The 12,436-nt window shown below is 39.6% G+C and overlaps 1 protein-coding gene across 2 annotated transcripts in view; it reads left to right on the top strand.

Annotated features, from left to right (window-relative positions):
* Positions 1-2,044: 2,044 nt before the first annotated feature.
* Positions 2,045-12,436, top strand: part of IL5RA (interleukin 5 receptor subunit alpha) — a 35,013-nt gene continuing 24,621 nt past the window's right edge. Inside the window, exons 1-6 of one of the 2 annotated variants that reach the window (XM_042930006.1) lie at positions 2,045-2,131; positions 3,387-3,530; positions 6,642-6,696; positions 7,240-7,324; positions 8,811-8,956; positions 9,991-10,129. In XM_042930006.1, coding sequence (XP_042785940.1) covers positions 7,252-7,324; positions 8,811-8,956; positions 9,991-10,129 — 358 coding nt within the window. In that variant the 5' untranslated portion in view covers positions 2,045-2,131; positions 3,387-3,530; positions 6,642-6,696; positions 7,240-7,251. The remainder of the gene's footprint in view (positions 2,132-3,386; positions 3,531-6,641; positions 6,697-7,239; positions 7,325-8,810; positions 8,957-9,990; positions 10,130-12,436) is intronic. The other variant, XM_042930007.1, reaches the window with a different exon arrangement.

The following is a 12,436-nucleotide window of genomic DNA, read 5'->3' as shown; positions in this document are numbered from 1 at the left end:
ACAAGTAACAGCATGGCCATAGACCACCCTTCATACAATGGAAATGAGCCAATTAAAAAGGATTGACTAGGCATTTGGAGTTACCTAGCCAATAAGGGTAGAGCCTGAGAAGGAACAAGGCGGGAAGGAAGGGGGCCTACCCAAACCCTATACAACAAAGTCCCCTGCCTATAGTCAGACATTCATTTTCAAATGCCCCCTCTCTGTAAAGAGAGCTTTCTTTAATACTATTCTTCCTTTCTGATCTTATACTATAATAAACTTTTGCCTGCTGCTCATTTTTTTTATTTTATTTTTTAACATTTATTCATTTTTGAAAGACAGAGAGACAGAGCACTAGTAGGTGAGGGGCAGAGAGGGGGCAGGGGGAGACACAGAATCTGAAGCCGGTTCCAGACTATGAGTTGCCAGCACAGAGCCTAACACAGGGCTCGAACCCACAAACCACGAGGTCATGACCTGAGCCGAAGCCAGACGCTCAACCGAGGGAGCCACCCGGGCACCCTTTCTGCTGCTCATTTTATTCTGTGTCCACCTATTCATTCTGCAAAGCTGCGAGACAACGAATCCTGGGTATTGAGGTAAAACTTCCTGCAGCCGCAGCATTCAGTAAATACTTCTTGAGTAAGTGAATGTAAGAAACAGAACGTGAAAGCAGACTTGGAGGCCAGAAACCATGGCCCTCACAATTATTAATAACTATTCTTAGGGCTTCTATAGTGACAAGTATGCTACACCTAAAATTAGATGTGTGGGACATTAAAGAGGAGGTCAGAGGCTGATACTCCACCTCAACTTTTCTGGGGAATTCTTAGCAAATAAATGGATCTCGCTCTGTTCCTTCTGCCACTTTCCTTTTCCCCAGAGGAAATCACATTTTTAGGTCATCCAATAATGATTGGTCCAGTTTCATTTTGGCAACTGCTACAACGGGCACCTTAAGAACCCCACTCACCGTCCTTACTCATCACAAACACTGAGCCTCCTGGGAAGGCTCCTTCAGGGAACCTGTGGTTCCCCACCCTGCACACAGAATTGATCTCACCTGGCAATCGCCAAATTATTTCCCACTCTCCCTGCATTGGCTTTTCATGGGCCATCACCACTCAGCTCCTTGGGCTAAGACTGGAGGTCCCCTTACAAAGGCAACGACTAGTATCTGGTTCAGATGCTAAACACAATAAGTGCTTTTCTTATCACACCCTGGGCCACAGTTTTGTTTTGTTTTGTTTAAATTAGTGTCGCTAGTCAGTCACCTCAAAATTCCTGGATAGAAATGGAACAAAGAAAAGGAAAAAGTAACTGAGTTTACTTAAAGCATACTGAGGACAGTGAGGTGCCCTGCTGGGAACTGGGGGAAGACAGGAGGGAGAAGGCCCTGGGCCTTGCCGCAGGCCCACGCTGCCATAGTCGTCATTTGTACAAGCCAGGCTCCAGCTGCCAACAGTTTATGACACCCAGAAACGCTCCCTGACCCCCCTCCCCCGACCCCCCTCCCCCGCATACACATGTACTTGTGGGCACAGGACCTGCTAGCAACGCAGGGAAGGGCTAATGCTCAGCACGACGCGAGACCTGTTCCTGGGGCGCCATTCTTTTTGTCATATTCTGTGCCTGGACTTGTGTAGGTGACCAGGGCACAATACATACCTTCGCTGAATGAAACACATAAAGATCCTAGGAACGCAATGCTTGAGAGTACCCGCCGAAAACCTGGTTACCTTGCCACCTAGGAATAAATGTTCATTTCAGCTCCTGAGCAGAGCCAAACATCTGGAAGGAGAAGGAAAACGCAGACGAGACCGTTATCAGATAGTGGCTATCTGCACAAGAGAGGTTCTTTCATTTCATTCACTTGGGAGTTTCCTTTAGGGCTGGCCCCTCATTGCTCTTACAAATGCTCGTGGATCTATACTGAGAGGAGCCTTGTCTCCCTCCCTTTGTGAAGCCAACTGCCTGTGAGTTTGTAACCATTACAGCTGTTGATGATGAAACAATAAAGAAGAACCTCCTCTAAGTCAAAAAGTGCAGCTAGAGATAAGATTCATTTTCAATGCCCCTGCAGCTGCGTCTGATGGCATGGCCACCGCACTTCTCAGCAAGTGGGGATCCAAGGTTGATTCATCGCAAAGTGAGTAAATGCCTTTTTTTCCCCTCCAAGATGACCCTGTGCTCCACCTGCTAACAATTTCATTACGTGGGGGTGGGGGGAGGGGGATAAGAAAAGTGAGAAATAATAATTTATAAATATATGGCAAATTTTTAAATAAAAAGGGGAAATAAAACCCCTCATAACTATTATTAGCAGAGACAGAACCAATAATGGTGCTATATACAATGTCTATCAGGCAGGTCATATTGATTCTGAGTACAGCATTCTATTCTTGTATATTGGCCAAGTAGCTGGGGAGGGCAAATCCATGGCAAGGTGAGTCATACTAACAAAACACCTACGGTTTTGTTGATACTTATTACAGGGGGTTGCTTTGCCACTGCCGCAAACACTGTAGGGATTAAAATGAAAATATATACTCTGCCAAGATTTCTCAGAAAATACATGAGTTTGGAGAACAGGGTATAGGATTTAATTAAATATCTTGGTGAGGATGTTTCAGAGTTAATTAAGAAAGCTACAAATTAAGAAACAGCTGCAAAAAGGAGATCACATTGCATCTAACTGAAGGCATCCAGCCTTTTGTTTCTCCTGGGGGTTCTGGGATTTTGAAGATTGTTTGACTTGATATAAAATGTACAAAAAAATGAAATAGCTGAAATCCAAAGAGCTGAAATGCCTCACTCGGTTTTGTGAACTATTTACTCAAAGTTACAAACTTACTATATATGTATATACATACACACACACAAACACACACACACACAGAAGAAATGGATTGAAGGAAAAATTTAATAAACAGAGAGAGAAAAATCAAAATCCTTCAGTACCCTATGAGCCTAACATTTATAAACATATGACAGTGACTGCTTTCAAAGCTATTACTGATTAATGTGTTTGATACCCAGTTTAATGAATTATCATGCCAAAAATTTCATTACCTGGTACAATTTTTATTTTGTACTAAAGGTTATGTCCTCCTTTGTATTGAAAAAATATATAAATGTATGTAGCTATTGGTTAAAAGCTTGCATTTCAAAACATAATAAAGATTTGAACATCAAATCACCTCATTTGTTTTCGGTACTTGAAATGCTGCTTAGGGAAATTTTAGGCAATGTACCAGACGTATCACACCTCCCGCAAATGGACCATCCTTGCTACATGCGCCCAGCCTGCCTTGCTGTGGTCTATTTTGTCCGCATGCTAGGTTTTACCCTACAGAGCTTGACCTGGTGAGGCTACTGTATTAATTTGCCTCTTTTATATACAGGGCCAGACACATTCGGCATCTGCCCTGTGCCTGACACTGTGCTAGGTGCTCGGGCTGCTGCTGCGTGCACGGATAGGATGGACCTAGTCCCGGAATTCTGCTCTTGAGCACGCTCATTGGAAACAAGAGGATCCCCAGAGGCAGGTAAGCCCAGGGAGGGGGGATCCTGGATGCGGGATGACACATCACACCAAGTGCGATTAGATGGCAGACATTTAACCACCGTTGGGAGATTAGCAGCAAAGTCCTCCTTCCTTATTTTTCTGTCTGCTCATTTTGGCAGCACCATTTCTACCTTGGCAAAAGATCGTTTATGGCAAAAGATAGGGCAACAATTTGAACCCATGAGTTACATTTTATGACTACTTCAGACAATTCACCCAAATCCAAAAAAAAAAAAAAAAAAAAAAAATTTCATGCATTATATGGGATCCTTATAACTCATTATATTTTTAGGAAGCCTGCACAGTTTTTCATTGGGGGGTGGGGTGGGTAATGCAATATACCTAAGGGCTAAAGGTGCCATTTGCATGTTACACCTTGGTTTATTTATTTATTCTTCCTCCCTCAATGAGTTTTATTGCTGATTACATTGTACAGGAAAAAAAAAAAAAAAAAAAAGAGGAAGTACAAAGTCAACTCTCTACTTTTAAGAGCCTAACAGAGCATGAATCCTCTCAGTTACTCTTCAATTTCTGTACACTGAGCGTGAGTCTGGAATTAAATGTCACCACAAATGACTCAAAAACGCTCTAAAAACAGGGTTGCATATACAACTTTGGTTAAAGACAAACGTCCCAGGCAAAAAAAAAAAAAAAAAAAAAAATAACAATAATAAGTTGAAAAGGAAAAAAGAGGGGAAAGTGTGTTTAAGTCTGAACTTCAGTAGAATTTGACCAATTCTTAGGAACACTGGGGAAATCCATTGCCAATTGCCAAAACTTGACCCAACTCTCTGGAAACATCTGTAGTGTGACAGGTTGTACTCATGTTTTCTTCCAAATTTCAAAGAATCTAACACTTACCAGAAGCCAGATTCTTAGAGAGCACTCGAGGAATTTTACATTGACTCGATGAAATGTCACATGAACGAGTAGCCTATGATATGTCTACAAGGCTGAGCTTGTATTTATGAGGATTGTAGGTAGGCAATCCATGTTTGCTTCATTCTGCTTAGTCTGAATCTTATTTTAACAATTTGATCGTATTCTTGTAGATTTTAATTGGCAGCCATGAGAAGTAACTGATCATATTGTCATTTTGATGTATTTTTTAAGATAAGATGTACTCTATTCTTGTACAATGATATGTTGCCCAGTTGACATCTATCGAACAATGTATCTTTGTATTAGAGACATGGCCCAGAGAGATGTGGGTTGTTTTTCCATAAAGGGTAATTGCTATGCATGGGACTAGAAATACTCAGGGGCCATGGACAGAATCTGGAAGAGCTTTCAGGGAACAGAAGACAACGCACAGGATTGTGGAAAATATACATCAATTGCTGAAGCTCCAGTAATATCCAGTCTTCAGGGGAATTTGTCTAGCTGACAAAAAATTGTCATTCTCACTAATATTTAGACTTCTACTGGAGTATCTTGTGTTTATATGACAAGTGATTTCCCTTCAAAAGCATCACCTTACTGAACAGAAAATATCACAATGAGATGTGGAAATAAGTGTATGGCTGTTTTATAGCAAAAAAGTTAACCACTGAAAAATTTGTGAGTGATCAAATATGAAAAGTAATTCTGTTTTCAGCAGCTATACAATCAGTACACAACAAATCCGAAGAGAAGGTGCTTGGTCATGTAAAATATTCAATTATCTGCCCCACTTAGATAATCAACAGTTTCATCATGTCAATTATTTAACTGCAAAGGGCAAATATAGGTGTTTGGTTACAACCTACTACTTACTTTGCCCGTCAGTAAAAGTCACTAGGGAATATCAATTTTGCATTTTTTTTCTGACCTGGAATTCCTATTAATGACAATTAGTGCAAAGTTAGAGCATATACGATATCATTTCAGGAAGTGCTGACATTTCAAAGACATGAACTTCTCAAGTTGCAGAGCAAACAGTGTTGTTTGTTAAAGGGTTTTTTTTTTTTTTTTTTTGGTTTTACTTTTGCATCTTTGCTTCTCAGGTTCAGTAAATTACTAATGCTTCCCTTTAACTCATTAACATTCTTAGTTGTTAAAAAATTTTAAAGTATTAAAATACCTGCTTTTATGGTCATTGCCATTTTAAAAATTCTTTTTCTACCCAGTATGGAATCAGAGTAAAAGAAGTTATTATTATCACAAGTATTTTTTATTTGAAAAAGAAATTGAAGGATTTGTATACTGTCTCTATCTTTTATACTGTGATATTTTACTAATTTCATTACCAAGTTAAGACTGATAGTAGTAAGTTAAGTAGTAAGTTGGTTAAATAGTAAGCTAAAAAAAATAGTGTTTTGTTTTTTTTTTTGTTTTGTTTTGTTTTGTTTTTGGTTTGGGGGTTGTTTTGCTACTTAGACAAAGACTGTATTCTGTGGTTCTACCAGCATTGTATTTGCAAAATACCAACCCATTTAAATAAATATTTTAAGATTTTATTTTTAAGTAATTGCTATACCCAGTGGAAGGCTCAAAGTCACAACCCCAAGATCAAGAGTCATGCTCTTCTGATTGAGTCCCTTTTTAAGTAAATTTTTAAACTGAAAACTAGAAGTCATTTAAATTAGTGCAGAACATAGGCTTTGGTGTTAGAAAACCCAAGATTGGGTCTAAATTCCATCATTTATTAGCTGTTTGATCACTGGCAAATTAGTTAACCTTTCGGATTCCTTTTCTTCACTGTAAATTGGCTCATAGCCTTGTGGGCCACCCACTGAATCAAAGGGGTTCATGAGAGAATAGGAAGAAGTGCTTTGCCAAAGTAAGGGTGGTGCACAACAGGGGAAAGCTGTGGATATTATGCCTTGAAATCCAGTTTATATGAAAAATGCCTTTCCATGTTTTCAGAGGAAACACTCAAGATTTCTAACCTATAAATCCCAATAAGGGGTCAAATCTCTTCTTTGACGACTTGTAAAACAAGATGCTGACATGATACCCACTCTTTCCAGACTGCTGCACTGAGTTATTAGAACATTTCTACTCTCATTTTCATTGTCCAGTTATTTCAAGTAGGTGGAAATGGGGTTTTTATTTTTCCTCAGACCTGTAAGTATTTTTCTCATTCCTTTTATGCCCTGCCCCCAAGTAGATTCATCAGAAAACTCAGCCTCTCCACAGTTCAAAGTACCAGAAGTTTATTGCAGGTTTGTGATACAAAGTTTTTTTCTTTCCCACATTGGGATTCTTTTAGACTCAAGCTTCTGGGCCCATATTTAAATACTCATTATTGAAAATCGTTATTGTATTTGTTTTCAGTCTGATTAACTGTGCCCAGGAGTTTTTACTATTCAAAGATCTGCTGTGGTCTTTCGCTCAATACCTCTCCCACGTAATATCTGCTCTTCTGGCTTTGCCCTCTCTGTCACTCTAGATATTTCTTCAGGAGTCAATTCAGAAGTCTATGTGCCCCTGTTGTGCTCCATTCACACCTTTATTGCAACAATGTTTAACTGGACTACAATTAATCACTTACATTTCCTTCTGCCCCTCCAACTATGCATCTACATTTTAAGGATAAAACTCAAGATTTGTTCATTCATATTTGTATTTCTAGCACATAACAGATTGTTCAGTACTGTTTGTCAAATGGGCAAATGACTACATTTTATGTTAAAAGGTAGCTGCCAGTTTTTCTTAAAAATGGTAACAGGTGGTGATTTGGATCTTCATCCTTCTGTTTCCTACAGGATGTGATTATCATGGCACCTGCATTACTGATTCTCTTGGGGGCTACAGTGATACTGAGAGCAGACTCACTTTCTGATAAAAAATGTAGGTAACATCTATTAAGTTCAGTAGCGTTTCTTTAAAAAAAAATACATCACAAAAATGATGACATTATTTTCTCCCAAATAATCCTCAATTAGGAAATTCTGTGTGGATTTTTTAAAAGGAGAATATTTATTCATATCAGAATACAAACTCTTTAAATATGCTATACTTTAAGAAAGCAAAGTTGACTGGAATGCAAATATTATGCTACAGGAGGAATCGTATTCCATGTGCGGGTGTACAGGCACTATGGGACACTATGGAATAAAGCTGGAGCTGGTGACCACACATGGAATGCCTTCCGTACAAGGGGATGGTTACAAGTCCTCATAACCAAAGAATAAAAACCTTCCACCGTGTGTGGTTCAGAAACTTACTGATCTATGGTTATGGTGTACTGACAGAGTCTAAGAGAAGAAAATTGTCACATGGTCCCTAAGTAGTGTTGTCTAAGAGGACGTTCTATGATAATGACACCATTCTATATATACATTGTCCAATGTAGTAGCCACTAACCACAAGTGACTACAGAGCAGTTGAAATATGGCTCATGCAACTAAACATTTGATTTTATGTAACATAATGGACAGCTAATCTAGACAGAACCCTGCAAGGCTGTATGCAGCAAGCATCAAGTAGAGTTATAGAAGGCTCTTAAATATTAAAAGTCAGTGGAAACATCCTAACCATTTAGCAAATGAATAAGTCTGTTTCCTAATAGTATGTATAATGTTATCCTAGTTTTGGGGGGAGGGGGGGAATTAACAAGTTGTATCAATGTATACCAAGGACAAAAAGTAATGAATATATCACGTGTTAACACTATTCTCAGTTGCAGGATTTTAGGCAATTTTTCTTTTTGCTCACCTGTGCTTTCCCACATTTCTAAAATGAACAGGCATTGATTTGGTAGTTTAAAGGAAAGCTTTTCTTTTGAAAACAGAGTGGTTCATTAAAGAAAAAAGAGCCCTCTTTTCTATAAATGTGTAATTTCACTCACGCATTTTTTTGACTTTGAATCATAATGAGAAATAAATTAATTGTACATCACAAACCAGTGCATATACAAATATTTAAGTAGATTCATGTAGTGGAAACAAGAGGTTCACAGAACAGTAATTGTATTTCAAGCTCCCTGATATTTTCTATTTTCTTCCATGTCATTGAAAACATTCTAGCCACAAACTAATAAATTTCCCCAGCCAATTAATAGATAAATGGCCCTCAGTTTGAAAAGTATAGTTATAATGAATATTGAGATATTCATTTTTCAGTAAAATGCCTGTATATGTTATAGGTAAACACTTGGGAAAAATTAGAAAGATAGTGAGTTAAAAGCAGTTTTAAAGCAACTTTTTCCAACATTATTTGAGTTTTATATATTCTAATAATCCTAAAATCCTATACTATACAATAAAATGTTTTTAAAATTTAAAAGTGCTACTTCCATACAATTGAATATCATGTTGGTCCTTTTCATCAACAGCTTTACTTCTCCCACCTACCAACTTCACTATCAAAGTTACTGGCCTTTCCCAAGTTCTTTTGCGTTGGGAATCAAATCCTGATCAAGAGCCAGTGAATATAGAGCTAGGCTATCATGTGAGAATAAATGTTCCACAAGAAGAAGATGTAAGTATTTGTTCTGACAGCTGTCTTTATTTAGAGGCAAATTTTCATTTTGACTGCATTTTCCCTATTGAATGAAATTCTAAGTTACAAAAAGAGAGAGAGAGAGAGAGGGAAATTGACTCAAGGGTATTCTGGCATGTGCCCAACCGAGTAGGGTGTCTGTTGAAAAGACTCTGATCTGGTACCATGCATGTTGGTTAGCATTCAACAGCAGCACAGAACATTCTAACTTTGCCACGATTCTCTCAGTAAGCAAAGAAAGTTTAGTCACTTTGAAGATAAAAGAATTTGATATGGGTTTTATGTTCCCTTTAAAATAGGCAAAGAGAAAAAGAGAAGAGAGCGCTGGAGTAAGGTGGGAGGCAGCGGGTGCCTAACCAGAGAGGCCCAGTTCAAATCCGGGCAACCACTCTAGGTCTGGGAGATGCACTTTTGGGGTATCCCACTACAGGGCATACGTGAAGGCACCTGATACCTAGGAGATGCGCAGTAAAATCAAACAAAGAGAGAAGCAATTGGTAGTAACTATTTTTTCAGTCAACACAGAATTCTAGAGAATTTTCTTTTAGAAAGTTACCTCTGGGGAAGAGACTAGGACACTAGAGATGATGATTGTAGTAAATGTGTGCCTCAATTACAGTTTTTTGTTTTTATACGAATGTCTTCATGTATCATTGAGGAATTATTATTGTACTTTCATAAAGTTTATTTATTTTGAGGGAGATACAGACAGTGCAAGTAGGAGAGAGGCAGAGAGAGAATCCCAAATAGGCGCTTATTTTTTAAAATCAGACTTGTAGAGGTACAAATGGTGTGCAAAAAGCTGTGCATATTTTCATCACTCAATGACTTTGGGGATAAGCATTTACATACCTGTGAAACCACGGGCCTAATTTTTTTTTCTAGCCAAAGTACTTAATTGCATTTCATTTATGTGCCATTTAAAAAGTGGAAGAAAATGCCTATTGGATTAAAATAGCTCTCTGAATGCTCTTTCCCTTTTATGTATCATGACTTGTGGGGTTTATTTTTAGTATGAAACCAGGAACACTGAAAGCAAACGTGTAACCGTTCTTCATAAAGGCTTTTCAGCAAGTGTGCAGACGGTCCCTTGGAACGGCCAGCCCCTCCCACCAAGCCACTGGGTTTCTGCTGAACTTAAAGCCCCACCTGGTAAGGCAGGCTCCTAATGGCCTCCTGTTGTATTCCTGACGGTGCAGGTGTGGTGAAAGTTGGACAAGTGACTTTTCTGGAGTCAGTCAGCAGTTCCTGCCAAGTGTCCTTCCTCCTCCTCATCGTCCTGAGGCTGTGCTCACTTCTTATTGTCATAACCTGCCAATCCCATCTGCTGCACCCCTGCAAACATAGCTTACACTTATCACTGCCCTGCTCCAAAGGTCACAGGGTCATCAGGGAAATCAGGGCCCATCAGGTCTCTCTGAGACATTTTCCAACCACACCCTACACGATTCCTCTGTTTTTCTCAGATAGTTTTCTAACCTTGACCCCCACCTGACAGCTCATTCTTGCCAGGAGGCTTTGCTTTCCTGGATTCACTTCTATTTTCCTGAATCCTTCCCATATGTCTAAGCCCAGATCAAGTTGTACCTACTCTATAAAGCCCTTATACTTTTCATCCTATACACTGAAGAATGCTTTCTCCCCGGAACCCATTCATGGGCTGTGTTATTCATTTGGCACATATGACATTATCTTTCACAAATAGATTTATATCCTGCCACCTCTGACTAGGAGCCTGTTGGGAGCAGGGACAGTGTCTCATGCTTGATTACAGCCAGGAGAACAAGCAGTACATATATATGTTTATGTGTGTGTGTGTATGTTCTGAATGCTATGACTTTTCATACCAAATTGAAGCAAGCTGCTGATGGTTCATAGAAACCACAAGACTGAACAACCTGCCATGAAGAAAGAAGACAGCTCCCACTGTCTGTATACTGTCCTTTTGTGGAAAACTGGGGTTTCTAATACTTAGAATCAGTGATACTTGTGATTAAACCCTTGGAAACACACACACACACGCACACACACACACACACACACACACACACACAGAGTAAAGAGAGAAGGATCACCAAGTCCCAGGGTATGTGAGTGCTCCTCCTAACAATTTGTCTTAGCCAGTCTGGCCCATAGGTCATCGTTCAACCACTGTCTTGTCACATCCCTGAATGAAAAAGCCACACACCTCCAGAACTGTGCCCGTGACTGAGAGCAGCATTGTAAAGATCTTCCCGTTTATTCATTATAACATGTGGCCTAGACCAGATAGCAGCCAGTTCACAATGGCCATGATTCCAAGTACAGACACTGATCCACAGTAGACACAGGATACAGACCTTTGTGTGTCTTACGTTAGAGTGCTTTTCCAGGTCTCAGTAAGTAACAGGACTCTACCAGTAATGCAGTTTTCAGAATTACATTTCTGCGATTCTAATTATTCTCTGAGCGTGCCACTACACGTTGACACTAACGAAAAGTTAATTCTCCCTTGAATCAAATTGAATTCATACCAAATAATTCCTGGGAAGAGAGGTGAGAGACAAACAGATTGCAGGAAGAGTCTAAAGTGTACTTTGGGCATGGAGCATCTGGTCGTTTAGTGCATGGACAGTACATTTACTACAAGGCATAGACACAAAATTATGTATGTTTGTTGTATATGGATATATACAAGCGAACATCTCTGACAGCACATGGTAATAATACACCGTAGCCAATGTCCCTTTTCTCTAACTTCACTGAAGACAAAAGGGGCCTGTCTTCTTCTCCCCCTTGAACTACACTGGCTGCCAGCGATAAATATGATCACATAATTGACTTAAACTAAGGGGAGGAGACCCCTTCTGTTGTTTGAGATTCAGTCAAAAGGCTCTCACTTTGATGAGGTCCTTCCCGACCCTCAGCCCAAAGTGCTTCTTCCCTCCTCTGAGCAACCACAAGACCAGGGTCAGCACAGTGTGCTCTGAACAGCACCAGTTAATGTGGTGACAATGCAGTTTGAAATGAAAACAAGGCTTTCCAGACAAACAATCTTCAGAGATCTTCAGAAATCATCTTCAGAAAGGAATGTAACGTGATGGGTATGGTGGAAAATCACAAGATTCTCTAATATCTTTGCATGTTGAAGAGGCCTTCAGCACGCAAGTGGGCACAGAATCTCCAAAGAAATGTTGTTATGATGCTGTGTTGCCAGAACCCATTTCCTTCCAAGCAGCAATCTGCGTTATTCATGTGACATCTGCATGATGCAACACAATGACTCCCATGATTCTCGGATGGAAGTGGCCCTGGAGACCTTCCTCTACCAACTCTCTCATTTGCAGGTGGAAAAACTGAGGCCCAGAAAAGTAGGGCTTAAAGTGTCACAGTTAGCTATGGAAAGATGTGGTATTATAATACCAAGGTTGCTGGGCACCAAGGTCTGAATGACAATCTATTGTAGTTAAATTTTCATAC

Source organism: Panthera leo, chromosome A2 (genome assembly GCF_018350215.1).
Source record: "Panthera leo isolate Ple1 chromosome A2, P.leo_Ple1_pat1.1, whole genome shotgun sequence".
Classification (NCBI taxonomy): Eukaryota; Metazoa; Chordata; class Mammalia; order Carnivora; family Felidae; genus Panthera; species Panthera leo.
This window is presented reverse-complemented; position numbering and strand designations above follow the sequence as displayed.